The sequence below is a fragment of the Candoia aspera genome, chromosome 1 (assembly GCF_035149785.1).
Source record: "Candoia aspera isolate rCanAsp1 chromosome 1, rCanAsp1.hap2, whole genome shotgun sequence".
In the NCBI taxonomy this organism is placed as follows: Eukaryota; Metazoa; Chordata; class Lepidosauria; order Squamata; family Boidae; genus Candoia; species Candoia aspera.
The window spans coordinates 337,074,263-337,097,083 of NC_086153.1; the positions used below are offsets into that span (position 1 = coordinate 337,074,263).

The following is a 22,821-nucleotide window of genomic DNA, read 5'->3' on the forward strand; positions in this document are numbered from 1 at the left end:
GCTGGAGCTTGAGCACCTCAATGATGCCATGAGCTAAACCGTGAAGGGCCACCCAAGACAGGAAGGTCATGACAGAGAGGTCAGACTAAATGCGATCCCTGGGGAAGGTAATGGCAACCCACCCCAGTATTCTTGCCATGAAAACTAAATGGATCAGTACAACCAGAGATATGTCGGTATACCATCGGAAGATGAGACCCCCAGGTCGGAAGATGGTCAAAATGCTACTGGGGAGGAACAGAGGATGAGTTCAACTAGCCCCAGACGTGATGACGCAGCTAGCTCAAAGCCGAAAGGACGGCTAGCGGCCGACGGTGCTGGTGGTGAACGGCGAATCCGATGTTCTAAGGATCAACACTCCATTGGAACCTGGAATGTAAGATCTATGAGCCAGGGCAAATTGGATGTGGTTATTGGTGAGATGTCAAGATTAAAGATAGACATTTTGGGCGTCGGTGAACTGAAATGGACTGGAATGGGCCACTTCACATCAAATGACCACCAGATCTACTATTGTGGACAAGAGGACCACAGAAGAAATGGAGTAGCCTTCATAATTCATAGTAAAGTGGCTAAAGCAGTGCTTGGATACAATCCAAAAAACGACAGAATTATCTCAATTCGAATTCAGGGCAAGCCATCTAACATCACAGTGATCCAAATATACGCCCCAACCACAAATGCTGAAGAAGCTGAAGTAGAGCAGTTCTATGAGGATCTGCAGCACCTACTGGACAACACGCCTAAAAGAGATGTTATTTTCATCACAGGAGACTGGAATGCTAAGGTGGGCAGTCAAATGACACCTGGAATTACAGGTAAGTATGGCCTGGGAGAACAAAACGAAGCAGGACATAGGCTGATAGAATTTTGCCAAGACAATTCACTCTGCATAACAAACACTCTCTTCCAACAACCTAAGAGACGGCTTTATACATGGACTTCACCAGATGGACAACACCGAAATCAGATTGATTACATCCTTTGCAGCCAAAGGTGGCGGACATCTGTACAGTCGGTAAAAACAAGACCTGGAGCTGACTGTAGTTCAGATCACGAACTTCTTCTTGCACAATTTAGGATCAGACTAAAGAGATTAGGGAAGACCCACAGATCAGCTAGATATGAGCTCACTAATATTCCTAAGGAATATGCAGTGGAGGTGAAGAATAGATTTAAGGGACTGGACTTAGTAGATAGGGTCCCGGAAGAACTCTGGGCAGAAGTTCACAGCATTGTTCAGGAGGCGGCAACAAAATACATCCCAAAGAAAGAGAAAACCAAGAAGGCAAAATGGTTGTCTGCTGAGACACTAGAAGTAGCCCAAGAAAGAAGGAAAGCAAAAGGCAACAGTGATAGGGGGAGATATGCCCAATTAAATGCAAAATTCCAGAGGTCAGCCAGAAGAGATAAGGAATTATTTTTAAACAAGCAATGCGTGGAAATGGAAGAAGACAACAGAATAGGAAGGACAAGAGACCTCTTCCAGAAAATTAGAAACATCGGAGGTAAATTCCAGGCAAAAATGGGTATGATCAAAAACAAAGATGGCAAGGACCTAACAGAAGAAGAAGAGATCAAGAAAAGGTGGCAAGAATATACAAAAGACCTGTATAGGAAGGATAACAATATCGGGGATAGCTTTGACGGTGTGGTCAGTGAGCTAGAGCCAGACATCCTGAAGAGTGAGGTTGAGTGGGCCTTAAGAAGCATTGCTAATAACAAGGCAGCAGGAGATGATGGCATCCCAGCTGAACTGTTCAAAATCTTACAAGATGATGCTGTCAAGGTAATGCATGCTATATGCCAGCAAATTTGGAAAACACAAGAATGGCCATCAGATTGGAAAAAATCAACTTATATCCCCATACCAAAAAAGGGAAACACTAAAGAATGTTCAAACTATCGAACAGTGGCACTCATTTCACATGCCAGTAAGGTAATGCTCAAGATCCTGCAAGGTAGACTTCAGCAGTTCATGGAGCGAGAATTGCCAGATGTACAAGCTGGCTTTAGAAAAGGCAGAGGAACTAGAGACCAAATTGCCAATATCCGCTGGATAATGGAAAAAGCCAGGGAGTTTCAGAAAAACATCTATTTCTGTTTTATTGACTATTCTAAAGCCTTTGACTGTGTGGACCATAACAAATTGTGGCAAGTTCTTAGCGGTATGGGGATACCAAGTCATCTTGTCTGCCTCCTGAAGAATCTCTATAACCACCAAGTAGCAACAGTAAGAACAGACCACGGAACAACGGACTGGTTTAAGATTGGGAAAGGAGTACGTCAGGGCTGTATACTCTCACCCTACCTATTCAACTTGTACGCAGAACACATCATGCGACATGCTGGCCTTGAGGAATCCAAGGCTGGAGTTAAAATCTCTGGAAGAAACATTAACCATCTCAGATATGCAGATGATACCACTTTGATGGCTGAAAGCGAAGAGGAACTGAGGAGCCTTATGATGAAGGTGAAAGAAGAAAGTGCAAAAGCTGGCTTGCAGCTAAACCTCAAAAAAACCAAGATTATGGCAACCAGCTTGATTGATAACTGGCAAATAGAGGGAGAAAATGTAGAAGCAGTGAAAGACTTTGTATTCCTAGGTGCGAAGATTACTGCAGATGCTGACTGCAGTCAGGAAATCAGAAGACGCTTAATCCTTGGGAGAAGAGCAATGACAAATCTCGATAAAATAGTCAAGAGCAGAGACATCACACTGACAACAAAGGTCCGCATAGTTAAAGCAATGGTGTTCCCCGTAGTAACATATGGCTGCGAGAGCTGGACCATAAGGAAGGCTGAGAGAAGGAAGATTGATGCTTTTGAACTGTGGTGCTGGAGGAAAATTCTGAGAGTGCCTTGGACTGCAAGAAGATCAAACCAGTCCATCCTCCAGGAAATTAAGCCAGACTGCTCACTTGAGGGAATGATATTAAAGGCAAAACTGAAATACTTTGGCCACATAATGAGAAGACAGGACACCCTGGAGAAGATGCTGATGCTAGGGAGAGTGGAGGGCAAAAGGAAGAGGGGCCGACCAAGGGCAAGGTGGATGGATGATATTCTAGAGGTGACGGACTCGTCCCTGGGGGAGCTGGGGGCGTTGACGACCGACAGGAAGCTCTGGCGTGGGCTGGTCCATGAAGTCACAAAGAGTCGGAAGCGACTGAACGAATAAACAACAACAACAAAAAGCAAAACAGAATCTCCCACTGTTTTAAGCATGTTTGCACTGGAAACTTGGTGGTGCTCAGTTGGCTGGCTGTTTTTAAATCTGCATCCCGTTCCAAGTTCCTTACTCCTGCAGGAAAAATACAAGAAGAGGAGCAAGAGGGGATAGATAGAAGGGGAATAAGACTCCCAGCTAAAGTAGCAGAGAAAACAATCAAGAGCATATGGGTTAAAGGAAAGTTGCAAAGAAATAATGCTAAAATTGGAGGGCTTTCTTCCAATAGTTTAACTCAGTGTTTCTCAACCTTGGCAACTTGAAGATGGGTGGACTTCAACTCCCAGAATTCCCCAGCCAGTGAACCAGAACGTCAACTCAGATTATATCAGATGCTACCCGGTCCTTATTTTTAAATGGGTAAAGCTGGGAATTAAAACTGGATCCTCAGTCCTTTTCCTGGGATCTATAATCCCCTAGAGCAGTGTTTCTCAACCATGGCGACTTTCAGATGTGGTTGTTGGCTGGGGAATTCTGGGAGCTGAAGTCCATCTGTCTTCAAGTTGCCAAGGCCGAGAAACACTGGCTTAATTCCTTGCTTGATGGAAGATATCCAGTGAAATCCCTTTTACCTTTGTTACAAGGCGGCTGAAGGATACATTAATCTCTCTTGAAGTCTGTAGGCATCAAGAAGAGTCCAATGGAGTTGGGTGGCTAACAAATTCAAATAAATAATAAGGAATTCCTACAAAGGGGGCATTTTCAGTTGGGGGAGCATGGATGACCAGGGAGGCTTCAGAGTGATGGAAAGATGTACAATAATGTCAGCTGAATAATAATGACAACTAACGTCAACTGAAAAACACCAGAATAAATTTTTAAAAAATCCTGATCATGAATTAGTAAAAAGGAATTCCGTTTCTCGGAATAAAGACTTGAGCATGGTATTACCTAAGACACGTCTGCTATTGATTTGCAGCAGCCTTTTTGCTAGGGCTCAGGGTAACTGAGAAAATGGGCTCTCAAGAAGCCCTGGTTTGTTTGTTCGTTCCTTCTTTATCAATCAGTCAAATTTCTATCACTGCCCAACTGTCCCAAAAAGGAGGCTCTTATCTTTGAAAACAGATGAGACTGCCCAATTCTTCAGAACAATTTGGAAATGTGCTTGAAGATGAAAAAGCCAGACAAGCCATTTCATTAATGTGAAATGAAAGCCAAGACAGGCCCTGTTTGCAACTCTCTGCTCAATTTCTTACTGCTGAAATCCAAGCAGTAATTTCTTAACTGCCACATTTTAGACTTGCAGACATACAGGTGTGTTATTTGTTTAGTCGCTTCCGACTCTTCGTGACTTCATGGACCAGCCCACGCCAGAGCTTCCTGTCGGTCGTCAACACCCCCAGCTCCCCCAGGGACGAGTCCGTCCCCTCTAGAATATCATCCATCCGTCTTGCCCTTGGTCGGCCCCTCTTCCTTTTGCCCTCCACTCTCCCCAGCATCAGCATCTTCTCCAGGCTGTCCTGTCTTCTCATTATGTGGCCAAAGTATTCCAGTTTTGCCTTTAATATCATTCCCTCAAGTGAGCAGTCTGGCTTTATTTCCTGGAGTAGACATACAGGTAGTCCTTCCTTAATGACAATTGGGACTGGAATTTTGGTTGCTAAGTGAAGCAGTCATTAAGCAAATCCAATGCAATTTTACAATTGTTTTTGCAGTTGGCATTAAGTGAATCACCATGGGCATTACGCGAACCATGTGATCATTAAGCAAATCACGCAGTTCCCCATTGATTTTGCTTGCCAGAAGCCAGCCGGGAAGATCAAAAGTGGTGATCATGTGACCATGTGACACTGCAACGGTCATAAATGCGAACTGGTTGCCAAGTGCCCAAATCGTGATCATGTGACCATGGGGATGCTGTGACAGTCTTGTGCGGAAACCATTGGAAGCTGGTTTTTTCAGCACTGTTGTAAGTCCGAACCATCACTAAATCAATGGTCATTACGTGAGGACTACCTGTATGTACTGGAGTTATACCAGTCCACTACAAACCCTGGCTAGTTTCCCCCACACCCAGCCAGCTGGCAGGTAGATTTCTGTGGCCTTATCGTGTTAATTTTTAAAAAGCTTTTCTCTCTCATTTTGCTTTCCATCTTCTTTTTTAACTCTGATTCACTCAGGATGGGTTCCTGTGACAGTGGCTGTGAGCCGGACATGACGACGACGTCTAACTCACAGTGTAAGTGGCAGGGGAGTCATTTGCGTCCTCCAGCAAAATGAGACACAATCACACCATGTCCTTTCCTTTGGGCTGCTAGCACTGAGTCACTGGACTTGAAAAGAGCCAGCATGTCACATTTTCTCCTCTGCATGAAAATTACCTTGGCAAAAGCTGCTCAGTGGGTGGACGAAGGTGCTGGGGTGGGGGCAGGGGGAGGCATCCACCAAACAGGATTTCTGCATCATTCCGGCGTGTGCAGGTTCTCCCCCTTGTTGCTGACCTAGGCGGTTGTCTTTCAGGAGTGCTGGCTCGTAAAACGTTAAAAGCCTTCTGCAGCCAGCACACAGTAAAGCCCTTGTTCAAGATGACAAAAGCAGGTTCATTCGATGGCTTGGGGCTAATCGCGGTGGAAAACAAATGTTATCTTGGATTTTTCAGAACGCAAAAATCAGAACAATGTACTTTTTAACCACAGTGGCCCTGCAGCAGTTGCTGCCCTGAAGTGTCCACTGTCCAAGGTCAGTTGAAGGACATTGCAGGACACTTAAAATGGAGATTCACAAATGCCTGCAGATCAGGTGCAAAGGTCTGTGAACATTGTTGATGGCTGCTGATCTGGTGACTGATGACTGATGTGTCTGTCTGTCTGTCTGTCTGTATCCACCTATCTCTATCTCTATCTCCCTATCCTATCCTATCCTATCCTATCCTATCCATCTATCTATCGTTGTGGGCATCTTTTTGAGCTTCCTAAATGAGGATGAGTTATAAAATAGGTTCTGGTCTAACAAAACCCTAAACTTCATACAAGCAATGCCTTTATTAAGCCGACAGTTTGCAAAATAGCTCTGAATTTTGCAGAGCTCTTCTTCCTCAAGAAAGGCATGCTCTAAGGACTGGAGAAGAAAAAAAGGGGGGCGGGGAAACCAGGGTTCAAATCTTCTGAATCCCCAGCCCCCCAGCCCCAATAAGGCTACGATGAGAATTTGAAAAGGAGGGGTGAGCAACTGTTTTTGATCTCCTTGTTAGAATGGGCAAATAGAATGTAATAAATGCTGTTTTTATCTGAAAGACTAGCCTCCCCCCACCCCAATACTCACTTTTAAAATGGAAGGGATATTTTAGATCTGTTAAGAACACAATAATGATGGCAGAAGATGGTTTTCTATCTAAGCTTCTAGAAAGAAGCGAGTTTGTCTTCCTTTAGGGTAATTATTATAGATAATTGGTAACATTATATAATTTTTTTTTTTTTTAAAAAGCATTAGTTTCTCAACCATTTCATCCTGAACAATTTCCAATTGCTCAAGCATCCCCCCCCCAAATCTCTAATTTATAAAGGGAAGACAGGTGAAGGTTAATCTGACTTTTCCTTGATCCATCTCTGAGGATCAGAGCTGCTCAGTTTTTTCAGAATCAGGGACTTGGACTGACAAGTTGGGGCCACAATGCAAAAAAGGAAAAAAAAAAAGAGAGAGAGAGAGAGAGCAGATTGGGCAAAGAGAAAAAACTAAATTGGACCCGATTTTGATTATTTTCCTCGCATCACAGCCACGCATTCAACGGCCTTCCCTTTCTGCCACATTAAACTTTCCAGCACGACCTTTGGTGAAGCCTCTTGGGGGTCGCACCCCAAGCTTTGAGGGGTGGGGGCTTTGTGCTGCACCTCTCATCAGAGAAGTGGAGAGGGAGTGGTCCTGGAGGAAGACCATCCTCTGCGGATCTCATCCTTCCCATCTAGGATGGTGGGTGGGTGAGGGAGAGAGAAAGTGTGTGTCAGACCTTTAATGCCCATCAGAAAAGGCAAGAATTTGCAGCATTCCATCAAGCAACGTGGGTACATTTTTAAATAACCAGGGGAAGAGAATCCTTAACGGCGCTTCTTCCTCTGATCAATGGGAGGCGTAATGCCTCCCCCGCAGCATCCAGAGTCCACCTCCACTGGTGACTCAACACTCGTTCTTCCCCTTGTTCTCCTCCTCCGCCTTCTCTCCCAGCAGAGGCTGCCTGCGGTATGCGCACTCTGCAGAGAAACGGATCATGCGAGGTGGGGGGGAGGGTGCGGGGAAAGTCTTTTCTTACTGAGTCCCTGATACCCTTCTGTGGGGAGATCTGGGGGTGTGGGGTGGGGAAGGAGAAAGCTTTGCTCCCCTTTGCTCAAAGAAGCCCATCTACAATGACAGCCTTGGAACTGTGCTGCAGTGAGTCTCTCTCCCATTTCCTGCCTCAATATTCTTAATTTTTGCTTAAAACAAGCACATATTCCTAGCTCTCTTGATGATGGAATATTTTAGTGCCTTGGTGCCATTTTCAGGGGACTGCACCGTTCTCCCCTCTGCCCTGACAGTGCGCAACCATCATGCAGGTTCATTCCATATCCCTCACAGTTAAGAGCCAAGTATAAATTTGCCCACCGTTTACTCCAGCTCGGAGTAAGAGATTTTAGAACTTGAACGCCATTTCTGTCTGCAAATGGGCGCCTTATAGCCGAGAGATTTTCTTCCCATAATGGACATCCAAATGGCCAACTGGCTGGCACACCTGGCACCATTCACGGGGTTAGGAATGCCACCTTTTCAGACAGTATCAGCACAAAGGATCCTTGAACCTTGCAGCCAAAGGGGCGTCTTGGCACCTGACCAGATGAGAAGTTGGGAAGGTGAAGATTGGCCAGAACTGTGTGTCTGTGTCTGTACAGCAATGTTTAGCAATGTTACCAAACTTAAGAGGACACATACATGAAATGGTATGTGGGAATGACCTTGGGAGACAGGGAGATGCTGTCTAGGGAACGGTCAGATAAAAGAGGGCATAGTCCTCAGCAAGAATGTGCCTGGGGCAAGAGGCTCAGGAGGGACCCCCGCCCCGGTTCCTCAGGCTGTAGAGGAGACGGCAGGAGAGTTGCACTTTCAGACTTGCACGATTCTGTCAATGTAGCCTTACAATAAAGAAGAATTGGCTCATCTGCTCATGTTTCCCGTCTGGTCTTCCTGGTAAGGCAGACAGTATGCTGCCACCCATAAGAGAGGTTCTCTCTTACGCACCACCACAGTCTGATTCCTCTGGCAAGACTGGGGAACTCTGGTGCAACTTCAAATGATAACTCTTTGCCCTTCTGGGCCTGAGAAAGCCGCATGTTAATTCAGAGTTAATCCTTACAAGTGCCCATGATGAATCTTCCCTCCTGTAAATGCCCTCTTCGTAGGCCCCAACTCCAATGCGATGAGGAGGGCTTTCTGGGCAGAACTGCGGGTGGTAGACGTCAGGTCGGGCATTAAGAGGCGGTGGAGGACAAATTTTTGACTCTCGCCCCCTACAATTACGTGGCTGCAAGGAGCTAGAAATTGCCAGGAGCTAGCAGCTCTTCTTCACCTAAAAGAAAGCAAGGGAAGGCACCAACCTACCTGTCTTCCATGTTAAATCTTGTCACAGTAACATGGTAGCTAGTCTCCCTGGCACAAACAGCACTGAAGCCTCAGCTGGCGGCAGCTTTGGCGTAAGATCTGATATACAGTATTTCCGTATCTCCGCAATCAAAGTGAGTATTTGTAGCTCAGGGCTGAACTGTGGCGTCCTTGGTGCTCTCTGAGCCTGGTTGTTTTCTTGCAGACGTTTCATTCCCAGGCTAGGCAACATCTTCAGTGCGAACTGAAGGTGTTCGCACTGAAGATGTCGCCTAGCCTGGCAATGAAAGGTCTGCAGGAAAACAACCAGGCTCAGAGAGCACCAAGGACGCCACATCTCTGCAATGACCACAGTCGTTCCTACCGTACAGACAAGGGTAGCCAAGCTCCTTCAGGATCAGTCTGCCTACTAGAAGCCATCTAGTACAGTGTTTCCCAAACTTGGAAGCTGAAGTCCACGTATCTTAAGAGTTGCCAAGTTTGAGAAACAGTGATCTAGTGCATCCAAGTTTATTCAAACCTAATTCAAGCCGCACTCATAGACACACAGGCCTGGTCTCGCATGTAGTGTATTTCTGAATTAACGCAAAGCGAGGACGTAGCCACCATATTTTGCAAACCATGCTTGGTAGCAAAGGTTCCCAATCCTTTTTGGGTGAATGGGCACATTTGACATTTTAGCCCGTAACGTAGGGCTGAGCTTCGTCAGTCTGTCATCTGCGGGCTCTTAAAGAAAACTTGGCAATCTACTTGCCATGTGTACAAATCACCAGTTTCCTAGATGGCAAACGGATGGGATTGTTCCTGCCACCCCTTCTAGGATACCTGCAACTGACTCCTACTCTAATGTACTTTTCTGGATAGACGGGCACGTTTACAAATAAGATACTGGGCTGCAGCGTCCTAATACTTTTATTTCCTAAAACACCTCCAAGGCCATGTGAAATACAGCGGCATTCTAAAGGCTGGTACTTTGCATCATGCCAGCTACCTTTTTGCATTTCCTTTAAAACAACCTTTTAAACATTTATAAAGTTGAAAAAGGCAGAGAACCTTTATAAGCTTAATATGTTGAGAACCCAACCAACCGTGTGGTTCATTCAACCAATATTCTAGTATAACGTGTTAACTCAATCACAAGACAGTCTTTCTGAGATCCTTTTTAGCCCGAAGTTCATTGAGTTAAACCCCCTCCCCGCCCCCCAAAAAACTTTTGCAACCTCTCTCTAGCTAGACTCCTGGATCTCTCTGGCAGTACAAGTGGCAACCAACAGCACCGTCTGCTTCCTTTTAGCCGTATCCGCCCCTCAACCCATCCCCATTTTTGTTAAGCCACTGGGTCTTGGCAGGATGAGAGCCACTGTGCTCGGTTTGCCCCAAGCAATTCCCCAGATGACAAAAGTTGATCCCAAGTCACAGCCGAGCGACTAAAATAAAATAAAATAAAATAAAATAAAATAAAATAAAATAAAATAAAATAAAATAAAATAAAATAAAATAAAATAAAATAAAATAAAATAAAATAAAATAAATGAGAGACCTTGGCAGATTCTGTATTACTCTAGTACAGCGCAACAATATTTTACACTGATGAAAGACAAGGGGCCGGAATTACTGTCTATTTTATAAAACCCTGCCCCAGTTAAAGGGGGAAGGAGAACGGAAAGACTCCAACCATCCTTTGTAGTCTCCTGGCCTTCACTGCTAAGTTTTTCTTTCCAAATCTCTTTTTCATATTGTCTGTGGGAGCTTCCCCCACCCACAAAAAAAGGGGGGGGGGCTTGAAATCTAATGGGTAAAAACAGAGCCATTTGTTCAAACCTTCCTGTAAAAAAACAAGTGCTCTCTTCAAAAGAGAATTTACCTTCCAAGTAGAAAGATGCTTCCTACTACTTTTTTATAGGACTGGAACATTCCCCGCTTCGAACGAAACAGACTCTGCCTTTAAGGTCCGATCACACCGCAGACCGCCCCCTTGGCCTGCAAACCTGCACCAGCTCATTCAGCGGACCAAAGCATCTCAGATGTTCTCATCCAGTCCTTCTTGAATGTCAAGAGTCCACCACCCCTTGGATCCCCCTTACCTGCAGGAACATTTTCCTTACACCCAGCTGAAATCCACCCTTCTGTCCTACAAGCCCCTTAGATCTAGGCCTGACTTTCCTTGATGCCGCCCTTCAAGGAACTGGTAAAGATCCACAACACCCCTTGGCTCCCAGAGAAATATGCCCTGTTCCTTCAGTCTTCCTTCATATTTTCCACAGCTGGATCACTTTTGTTGTTTCCCTCTAAATCTGTCCCACTGTGGGCTCTTCTTAAAATGGGATACTAGAACGGGATACCAATGCAGTACTGTACTGATGAGTTCAGTAAAAGTTGCTCCCAATAAATATAAGAAGCTGCCGCCTTAGGTTTCTACTTTGACTACCAGCATCTTTCCAAGGTTTAGCATAGAGATTTCTTCCCTTCTCCTAATTGCAAAGACTTTTTTTTTTTAATGGGGAGCAAAATGTTTCAAGGATTAGCCATCATTCCTAGCTGCCTCCATTAGACTGTGAAAAATGGAGGTGTTTAAGTCCTTTGTTACTCAAGCCAAGCTTCTGGGGAGGGACCAAGGTATTATCATCTAATATAAAATCCCACCACCTGCTATCTCTGGGTGCAGTTTGCAAGATAATTGATCTACGCTCAATTGAAAAGCTTCTACAATGAGAGGCAGGGTTTTAAAAAAAAAAAAAAAAAAGGAAAAGAGAAAGATTTTATTTCGCTATTCAAATCCAAGCTGACTTTACTAGGTCAGGAAAGGTTGAGAAGAACAGCTTTTCTCAAAATCCTTGACAAAACAGGGACACGATAAATGGAAGCATGTGGCTGTGTGGGAGGGGTGGGAGAACTTTTAAGAGCTTGCATTATCCAGGAGAGATGGTGGAAGAGGTTTGCAACCATCTCCCTGTAATTGCACATCAAGCCCACTGACTGACAGTTTTCAACCAGCTCTGAGCAGGGGCTGTCTGCATAAGCAGCAGATAATAGCAACGATTTAATGCTGCGGCGACAATCTGTTGTGCCCACAGAGGGACTGACAGTCCAAGCTCACGTTCCTGTCGCAGGCAGGCCGAGAGGAGGAACAGAAGTGCTGCTGCAGCCCTTCGAAAGGTCAGGAGTGGGTGGGAAAACCGCTCTGAAGTACAGCCTTTCCCGACCAAGGGCCTGCCAGAAGGGTGAGCGAGTTACCCATCTGGCCCTGAATTCTGAGTGACCCAGAGGGCACCAGGTTGGGGGGAAAGGGTGTGGTGATGCCAGCGGGGGTGGAAAGGGCAATCGAGCAATCTTGCTCCTTCCCTACTTAACTCCTAACATCTTCAGATGCCAAATTAAGAAGCAGCAAGGGACCTTGGGGTTGCTTCTGGTGCAAGCCTGGCTAGCTAGCAACCCAACTGGAGCTTCATCTGATCAAGATCTGGTGGCTGTCCCATTTGTTGCAAAGGCACTGACCTAGGTCAGTGTTTCTCAACCTTGGCAATTTTGAGATGTGGACTTCAACTCCTGGGAGTTGAAGTCCACATCTCTTAAAATTGCCAAGGTTGAGAAACACTGAGCTAGAGTAAATGGAGTGGGGGGGGGGAGAGAAGAAAAGAGACAGTAGCTGTTATCTCAGGACCACACATTCCCACGCTCAGGAAAGACTACTCAACCACAGAGCTGCTTGACAGCCCTTTTAACAGGAGGTTTTAAGGACCTCCTTAGAAAACTGAACAAAAAAACTGTGTACATTCTGCATTTTCTCCTCACTGGCCAAGCGAGGGGACTATTTCTGAGTTTCAGGGCTCCCTTCCACCCGTTCTCCTGGCCCCGATTCCCCACCATGTTTAAACAGCAGCCTGAGGTCGAGGATGTGCATCTGCCCTGCCCCTTTGCCACCATACCAAGAAGGGCTTCGTGCCCTCATGTTTCCTGGAATACCAGGCCACTCTTAAAGACAGAGGAGTGGCTGGGCCGAGAGAGAGAGAGAGCAGATAAGGTGGAAACGAGAATCGAAAGTGGCCAGGCACATGCCCCCACAGGAGAGCGGTGATGCACAACTGCAGTTTGGGAAGGCTTTGATGCCTGGCATTGCCACCGCAGCAGATGAGGCAGACTTCTTTGGAATGGGGTGAACTCCCAGTGCAACAAAGCATCACAGCTAGGCTGCCCACCAGGGCCTGGACCCCACCCTGCAACTGTGCCACTGGGGCACTGCCCCCGAGCTGGAAGGCCTGATGCCAGAGTGCAGACATCCCATCTCAAGAAAGCAGCCCAAGTTAGGCTTGGCCGTGCCCCCCACCCCCACCCCACAGCCCCCACGGTTCTAGCTGGAAGAGAAGCAAGCCGTCCGGGGTTCGTCCTGTTCCTCCTGCTCTCTCTGGCCATCTAAGCTAAACTTCTCACTCCTTCCTTCCTCAGCGCCGGGCAGCACGTCGCCTTCTCCGAACAGGAATGCCAGCAATCCTTCCTGATCTGTGCTGTCATCCTCTCTAAGCCCTGCCTCGCTTTCACCTGAGGAGATGCAACGGGGGAGTCATCAGGAGGGAGGGAAGAGGAGACAGGGCAGAACAGACTCAAAGCTCGGGCAGGGCTCACTGGGGGCCCCATGCTACATGCCACGCTCATCAGGGTGGTTTCATCTGTTATCTGGATCAGAGTTTCTCAACCAGGGTTGTGTGCCGCTCTAGGGTTCCACGAGAGGCCACCAGGGGTTCTCTGGGAGATCACAATTCATTTAAAAAATTATTTCAAATTAAAGAAGCAAGTTTATTTTCAGTTTCAGAACACTGTTCATGCATATGTACAGGCCTCCCCATGAAACAAATAGAATCATTTTGTAACTTTTGGCCTATCTTTGAGCCTGAATGTGCAGGGGGTCCCCGAGGCCTGGAAAATATTTCAAGGGTCCCTCCAGGGTCAAAAGGTTGAGAAAGGCTGATCTGGATGGCTCTCATCTGAGGCAGGTATGGGAACACATGGAAATCCAAGGGAAGCAGATGGCATCCTTGGCTTTTGTTTGGTCGAGGAGTTGCTTTGAAAAGCAGTGCATTTCTAGATGCTGTGCCCACTCTCTGTGAGCAATGCCAAAGGAGGTGTCAGGAGCCAGAAGCGAAGGATGATTGAGACGAGGTGTGTGCTTGCAAGTCAATGTTCTGCACAGCTTCTCACCCGCCCAGCGGTAGCCAAAACCATGTTACACAAAAGAGTGGCAATGGCCATCTCTAGTAACATAATGGATGGCTTTTTTCAGACTCAAGATGGTATATGTCATCCAAAATGGAAGTGCATAAATCTGCCCACTGTTTTTTTTTTCTGAGTGAAGACCTTGATTGTTATGAACATTTTATTTTAAAGCATGGAACACACGTTAGGTAGTACTCAGACCATTTAAACCACAAAATACAGACTTCAAGACGTATTTTGAAATGCTCAGAGTCAAGTTCTTCACTGCTTCTGCAACTTGCATTAACACTTAACTCCTTACCTTGGCTGCTAATTTCATGTTTAGAGTTCACCCTTCCAAACTGCCCCCTGTCACTTCTCTCTCTCTCTCTCTCTCTCTCTTTCTTTCTAGTAAAGAAGAGCTTGGTTCCCATTAGCAATTGTGGCAAACAAAGAGGAGCAATTTTCAGTGGGATGGAAAAGTAACCTTAATGGGAGAATTGAAAATCTTCTGAATGTAATGTGAACCCAGCTATTTTAAGAGCTGGCCTCAAAAATAATCTTCAGAAGGGGTAGAGGAGAAAGGAGCTTCAAAAATCTGTTGGGGCTTAAAGAAATGAAGCAATGGAGGAAACTTGAAGCAGTCCTCCTAGTTCAGGTCTTTCTAATCTTATGTCCTCCAAATGGGCTGATACGGCAAATTGGAGAATTCCCCTGCATCTTGTGGACTTGGAGCCGTACAGCAAAGTCTCAACACATCTGGAGGATACCAGATGGGGAGCCTCATCCAAATCCAACCTGCCCTAGCCATCTCCAGCTGAGACAGAGAATCCCGCGATAAAGAAATCTGTCACCCAAAGGCTGCCCAGCCTAAATTCCTTGCAACCAAGGAATATGTCTCCCTTGTCAAACTGTCTGTGCTTCCAGTATGGTCTTCCTAACGTTCAGCCAAAATCTATCCTCCTGTCAACTTAGGAGTGACAGATGTAGTCCCTCCTTCTGCAGAGAAGCGGTTCTGCATCAACAAACCCCAAGTTCAAGGCAAAAAAGCACCATCGATTCACACTGAATTGCAGAGGATTCATCACCAAGATCTTGAGTAATGAAAGAGCACATTAAAATGCAACCACTGTTGGTTCGTTCACAATTCCCAAGCAAGACACCCAACAGCATCTATGCAAAAAGGCCAGAGAAGTAAATGAACTCACTCTTGCCCCTTGCCCATTTTTTTTTGCCCTCCTTTTCTTGTTATCGCATCGAAAGAGGGAAAGGACTTGCAGAGGAGGCCTGATCCAGAAGTGGCTTCCCCTCCTTTCGGAAGCCCGCCTCAGCCAGGGATCCCCTGGATCCTGAATGGACAGCTGGCTTCCCCAAATGCCAAGACTACCACCTCTGCAGCTATGAGCAACCCCTCTTGACTTGTTTCAGAGAGCTATTTAGATGGACAGATCTACCGCCTCCATTTTAAAAATGCAAAGGAACTCAGACTGGGCAGGCTGATATAGTTGTACAGGTAGTCCTCAATTAATGACCACAATAGGGACCAGAAAACTGGTTGTTAAGCGGTGCAGTCATTAAGTGACTCACCATGTGACTGGACCTGATTTTATGACCATTTTACAATGGCCGTTAAGCAAAACATGGGTCGTTAAGGGAATCCAGCTTCTCCAATGGATATTTTTTGCCGGAAACCAGCAAATAAGGTCAAAATCGCGATCACGTGACCGCAGGACACTACAACTGGTCGTAAATGCGAGCCGGATGCCAAGTGCCCGAATTGCAAGCACATGACTGCAGGGGTGGTGCAACGTTTTGCAACGGTCATAAGGGTGAGTACAAGTCGTAAAGCACTTTTCCTGAGGCCGTCATAACTTTGGACCCTGGTCAAACAAATGGTTGTTAAGCGAGGACTACCTGTACCCAAAATGGATTCTTCCTCAGAGGAAGCCTCAGGGTCAGGGGAGGGGGGTCCAAAGAAGAAACCATCAACCACCAAAGGCTGCAAACTAGAGAAGCCACCAAGCTCACTCTGCTCTTGATGTTCCGGAAGGCCACTGGCCCTGCCCTCTTCCAGCAACAGCTGTATTCCTTACCCGGCATTGTGAAGTCCTGAGTGTAAATGATCTCGTCCTCCAAGTAGTCGTCTTTTAAGTCATCCTCCTCCTCCTCATTGTAGCCATGGAGGTCTTCCAGGTAAGGCACCACCGTCATGCTTCTCCACCGATCCTTCGTCTCTGGGCTGGGCGGGATGGCAATGGGAGGCTCACACTGAGTGTGCTTTTTCCGAAACCAGCTAAAGGAAACCAAGATTTTAGAGCTTCAGGTTGGGAGATTTCACACTAGTTTTCTGTAGGCCAGTGTTTCTCAACCCTAGCCACTTTAAGATATGTGGACTTCAACTCCCAGAATTTCCATGGCTGGCTGGGGAATTCTGGGAGTTGAAGTCCACACATCTTAAAGTGGCCAAGGTTCAGAAACCCTGCTGTAGGCCAATGTTCCCCCTCCTGCCCTTCTCCCCAGTTTCACCCCCTTATGTGAGAGTTTGGGTTCATCTTTTTTTTTTTTTTTTTTTTGAACCAAGAGTGCTGATTATGTCTTAGTGTCTCTTGCCATCCTTCGGTGGCCTGTAAGGAACCTTGGCCAGGGCCACTTCTGACCTTGGGAGAAAGAGATGAGACCTGTGGATTCATAGACTTGGAGGCTCATGCTTTGCGCAAAGAGTTTGATGACCCCTTATTTCTCTGAGCACGTTCCCAACGGCCTTGCGGGACTTGTGTGAAGACCTCCCCAAGCTCTGCTTTCTGGCAGAAGAGAAAGTCATTTTCCCTATTTACTCTGACATTGGCCAATAAGGCTCCATTTAGAGGCTGGGGTTCACACACACACTGGTTTTCATGTCCTTGTGCCTCCTGAAGGTAACTGAGCCAGCAGCCTTCAGTGTCCTCTTATTCCAAAGACACACAAAAAAAAACACCACCGGGTAGAAAAGATAACACAGAGAGAAATACATTTCACCCTGTTCTCAGTGACATGGAAGGAAAAGCCATTTAAGGTCCCACCCACCCTCAGCTGCTTCATCATGATGGAACCAGACAGCTGGTCAACCTGTGTTCTGCAAGGAAGATCTGGCCATGCAGCCATCCGCCAAAATGAGAAGGAGCCGAGCTCTTACTCACATCAGCTCTGCCCACTAACTTATATGAGGTCAGCAGCTCCAGAGCTGGAGGCAACGGTCAGTTTCAGCTGTGACCAGGCTTGGTTCTGGGAGTTAAGGATTGCCTAGAAATAATCACTGCTAAGATCTGCCCATAAGCCTCTGATCCATTTGATATAATTTGTTGAACTTTTGCTCTTGACTTCCTTCCAAACCCTGCCAATCTCGAGCTGAGATTCCTTCAAAAGAAGTATAGAGGTCGGAAAGAAATAGGACAGGCACAGTCCAAACTTTTCCACCTTTCTTAAATAAAAGCAGGCCTCAAGTTAGAGAGAGAGATTTCTCTGGGCATTCTCCTCTGTAAAGTTCAGGGTTAGCGGAAGCTGTGGAACTATACTACGCTAAATAAAGCTGATCAGCCATGGATGGTGTCCACCCTGCCTTCTTCAAGGATGCTGGCGGGTTCTCCATCGAGACAACTGCAGCCACGTAGCACATTGCAACATAAAAGGGAAGTGTCGGTCTTGCTTGCCATCTGTTTTTGGACTCTTCTTGAAAAACAAAGGCACTGGAAGCCACACTAAAACGAAATGGACTCTGAGTTCACGCAACATAGTAGGCCATGATGTGGATCTGCCAGATTTTTAAACTCTGGTTTATGATTTAGTATATTGTGTGGATCCAGCCAAAGAGGGTCCCTTCAGCATCCCATTATTATGCAAATGGTTACTTTGCCTGTTATGTTAACAATCCACACTTTGCTGTAAGTCAAGGTTTGCTTCAGCTCTGCTTTTGAAAACAAGCCACAGTGCCCTGGTTCATTCATAATAGGCTTGTGCAGTAATTCAGATTTGCATGTGACTACACAGGTAGCACCTGCTGGCAACTCCTTAAGCAAGCTGTGTTTTTTCCTGGGATTGTGTGGTGCCCCCTGGAGCAGATGCTCGCTTCTGGGAAAAGACAAATTTGGTTTAAGGGGGTACCTACAGATGCTACAAGCATGCCGTTGTCCACTCCCTTTCAATCAGAAGCACTGCAGAGCGCTAAGCTATAAAGCAGAGTTTACAAGCCACAGTGGTTAGGTGCAACTGCTAAGCCCAAATTAAACGACATGGCTTGCTGCAATGTGAAGACCAGGCAGATTTCCATCTGCGCCAGTTCTGCCTACACTGGCAGGCAGCAGCTCCACATAGCCTTCTTATCCCCTTCTAAGTGAGGATATCAGAAACCTGAAACTCACACCTCCTGCAGACAAAACAGGCGCCTACTAGAGCTACAATACCTCCCTTACAAAGACCAATACTTCAATTTCAAAAAAGCCAAATCATTAAAAAAATAACCCTGAGATTGATTGTTAAACCGATCAATTTTATACAAAAGTTATTAGCTGTCATTCTCAAACAATTATTTATTTTCCCACATATGTAGGTTGATACACAGCCCAGTACAAAGGATAAGATGAGCTGTGTGAGGTAGTCAAAACACAGGAGTCTGTATTTGCTCTATTTTAAATGTTGATCTTCCTCTTCCCCTCGTTCTACATATTGAATGAGTAAAAATAGGTTTGGATAAAAGTGGAAACCCGCAGAGTGATATTGATTTTAATACTCTAGGTGATTGCAGTCAAACATTTGCCTATGGATCTTTGTCGGCAAAGACGAGAAGAGAACAGGGAGGGAAACAAAGAGAAACTAATTGTAATTCAGGACAAGCAAGCACAGACAACAACAAAGATTTTTTCTCTCTCCTATGTTTAGAGGAAGCAGCTTAAATCACAGATTTGGCTTTTTCAGAAACACCCCAAATTGTCTGCATTTACAACCACTGCTGGAATTCCTTGGAAGCATTCCTGGGAGATAGTAAAGAATAGATAAACCAGAAAACGCAATGCATCATGACCAGACAGTTTGATTGGAAGCCTCTTACATGACAATAATATTAGTTTATATAACACTTGAAGTGCTTGCCACAGCCATATCTGTTCTGCTATACAACAATCCTGCAAGGTGGCTAGTTTCACCCCCTTATTTCAGGAAGGGAAGAAGTGGGGAAGGGGAGTATATACTAGCTTGCTCAAATTCACATGAAGTTTAAGGTGGTGGCAAATGTCACTGGAGGCTTTGCATCTCTCCCCTGTTTCAGATCTGAAAGCAAGGATATATTACCCATCCCAGTATCTGTCAGAGGGACGCTATACGCTTCTGCATTCGCTAATCACAATCCTTGTCTTTACCTATGGCAGCCTTCCCCAACCTAATGCTTTCCAGATGTTTTGGGGACCCCAACTCCCCAACTTTCCATAAACGTTACAAACCCAACGTATTTGGAGAAAGCTATCCTTATGAGTTTGCCTTCCAGGCCACCCTTCTCCTCTCCATTCAGTCCCTCTGGCATCATCCAGGATTTGCCTTTCACAGATGAAAATGCTCTGCCTTCTGGGGGAGGCAGGTCAGGTGGGTTGCCCTGGATACCAGGGAGAGGGTTCTGCTATAGCAGTGTTCCTCAACCTTGGCAACTTGAAGACAGGTGGACTTCAATTCCCAGAATTCCCCAGCCAGCATGGCTGGCTGGGAAATTCTGGGAGTTGAAGTCCACCCATCTTCAAGCAGTGAAGGTTGAGGAACACTGTTCTGAAGAAACAAAAAAGGGAGGGAGGAATGTAGTAAAGTCTGAAAATCCCCAGGAGGGAGGGTGAATGGTGCAGGGCTGAGGAACTACGGTGGCAGCTGCAGTTCTTGCTTTGAAAGAAAAGGTTGGGGGAGGGCTGGTGGGTCTTATCCTGCCCAGCAACTCCACACCCAGAGGGTGTAAAAGGCCCCAGGAGCAGGCAGAAAAGCCCAATTAAGGGAACCGCGTGACCTTTGCAAAACACTTGATCTCTGCTGCACCAGACGGCCAGCTCTGCAAACAGCTTGTCACAGCTGAACAGTATTGTGGGGCCTCCAGAGGCAGCCCTGATTTTCCAGCTGGATTAGCCTGACCCAAAAGTTGGCAGTACCATTTGGGTGGAAAACAGGAAATCGGCCGAGGGCAGCAGGGCCAGCAGAGGTGGCAATGACTACCCGCTTTGGGACTCCAGAGGGCCAGGGAAGAAATCTCTCTGTATAGAAACAGTCTACCCCTGACATCCAGATACTGAAGGAAATCCATAGGCCAAAGGCAGAGCGCATATCCCAGGTTTCAACCCCAGCATCTCCAGAGATCATAAAGAGAATCAGATACAGGTAGTCCTTGCTTAACAACCATTTGTTTAGTGACAGTTTGGACTTACAACGGTGCTGAAAAAAACCGACTTTATGGCCAGTCCTCACACTTACGACCACAGCAATGTCTCCCCCCCCCAGTCACGTGATCACGATTCGGGCACTTGGCAACAGGTTCGCATTTATGACCGTCGCAGTGTCACGTAGTCATGTGATTACCATTTTCAACCTTCCCGGCCAGCTTCTGGCATGCAAAATCAATGGGCAACTGAGTGATTCACTTAACAACCATGTGGCTTGTTTAATTCACTTAACCACCACCACAAAAAGGTTGTAAATTTGGGTCAGATTTGCTCAAGGACCACTTCACTTAGCAACCAACATTCTGGTTGTTAAGCGAGGACTACCTGTAATAAGAAAGAGCTACAGGGGCAAAGAGAGGGTCAGGTCAATGGCACCTTCCTAATTCCCTTCCTGTCTTATTGTGGGCAGTGGCACTGACAGACCATGCTTGGGCCTAGTTCCGGACGGGCTCTTCTTTCATTCCTAAAAACAGATGAGAGAGAGTGCTGGATCTGCAGTTACAGGGTGAAGCTCCCCCTCCAGCACCAGTGCCTTATTATTTTGGCCAAGATGCCAGAAGAATCAGGGGAGGGGGGGCAGAGGGGCGTGTTCATTTTCCATCACCCCCCCCCATGACATCGGAGGATAAAACTCTCTGATCGCTGTTGCATCTTCCCGCTTCAGCCAACCAGCAAAGATGCAGTTACTTTGGGTAGATGCCTCTAGCCTGTGCTGCCCTAGAAAAGGCAGCCGCTGCCTAAAGCATCTGAACAGGACCAAAGAGGGACTGAACAGACCCTGGTACTCAGGTGGTGATGCAAGGCCACGTAGCCCAGACACAGCGCTGGGGTGGCTGGCGAATGGAAGGCGAGCTCTGTCTCTAGGGTTGGTGAATTGTTTGCAGCTCTTGTTTGCGTGACAGGCTCAACACGGTGCGAGTGTGTGCAGGTGGGAGGGTGTAAGCGTCCTAACTCAGGCCACTCAGCCTCTTAGTTATTCCTGAGGGGATTACTTCATCCTGAAACTGTCCTAGGCTTACCAGAGGGGCAAACTGAGACAGACAGACAGACCTGGGAAGATCCAGTCTCTCTTCTCCTCCTTTTCACTTCATACCAATTCTGTGGCTACCTAGCAGAGGGTCCAACATCAGCAAAACGTGAAGGACGAGTGTGATGTCCCAATTCTGTCCTTGGTGGCCGAGGGGAGGTCAGCGCCAGATTCCACCCCCTCTCCAGTTGGGGAAAACAAGAACAGAAAACGACTGGCTTCCGGCTTCGTTGGTGACAAATGGGCGAATAGAAAATGGCTGAAGCAGGACTGACTCCATCACCCCGGGCTGAGCATTGCTGGCAAATGACGGTACATCAACCAAGCATGAGGGGGGACGACTGAATCAGCTTTGTTGTGCAAACTTGGCCAAAATGTGCTCGGCTCAAGGCCGGACGCAGGGGGTTGTCAGGAGGGGCTTACTCCCTGTGTTGCAAAAGATCTTCCGCCTACGCTGGAAAGAAAGGAAACCACTGTTCTTTCCCAGCCTCTCAGCAGCCATACGGGAGAATCCTGTCAACCATGCAGGGTCCTTGCGAAGGGTTCACGGAAAGCAGGCAATGAACGGCACAGAGGAGAACTAGAGCTGAAGACTGTGAGAAAGTTGGAAGCTGGAATGGAGGGTCATCCCACCCCAAACTTATTTTGCTCAAAAAGAACACCCCTGGCACTCAGCTACATTCTTACAGAAATTTTAAATGGCCCGATTCAGCCTTGAGAGCCCTCACACAGCGTTTCCCCAACCCTCAAATCAGTTTGACTCCCATCCTCCTTTGGATGATGCCAGGCTTGGCAGAGCCGCCTTAGTCGTTTGGGCCCCGAATGCCCCAGAAGAGCATGTGCCAAGACAAGCCTCCCCGAGGGCTACGTTCTTGGAGAGTTAGGGGTGGCTGGGTTACTGATCAGAGAAGTCGACTGGGAGGGAGGAGACCCAGGTTCAGGCACTGCATTCAATCCCAGAAAGCACAAAGTGATCTCGGGCCAGACTGCAACGGGGAAGGAGAGAAGGGAGCCCACAGGAGTCACAGCTTCAGCTCTTCCGGCAGTGCTTCTCAACCTGGGCAACTTTAAGATGTGTGGACTTCCAACTCCCAGGTTGAGAAATGCCGCTTAGAGAAACGACAGGATTAGTAAAGTGTGGAAAAAATGAATCAGTGTTGAACTTCTCTCCCAAGAATCATTTGAAACACGAACAGAAATTAAGGCTTTGCAAATAGAAGCTGTTAACAAAAGGTGCTCAGGGTATCTATTGTCCCACCCTGACTGGCCCATTTCCCCCATCAATGCTCTGCCCAAGATCTCACCCTCAGATCTCACTGTCCTGTTTGGGGAGTCCACCCCCAACTTATTACAAACCCTGGGGTCCCCCAAGC

At 46.8% G+C, this 22,821-nt stretch overlaps 1 protein-coding gene across 3 annotated transcripts in view; it reads right to left on the reverse strand.

The window, feature by feature from the left end:
- Window positions 1–22,821, reverse strand: part of STK11 (serine/threonine kinase 11) — an 85,233-nt gene that overhangs the window by 11,631 nt on the left and 50,781 nt on the right. For all 3 annotated transcript variants that reach the window (XM_063290864.1, XM_063290865.1, XM_063290867.1), the window contains exon 8: window positions 16,075–16,274. In XM_063290864.1, the coding sequence (XP_063146934.1) occupies window positions 16,075–16,274 (200 nt within the window). The remainder of the gene's footprint in view (window positions 1–16,074; window positions 16,275–22,821) is intronic.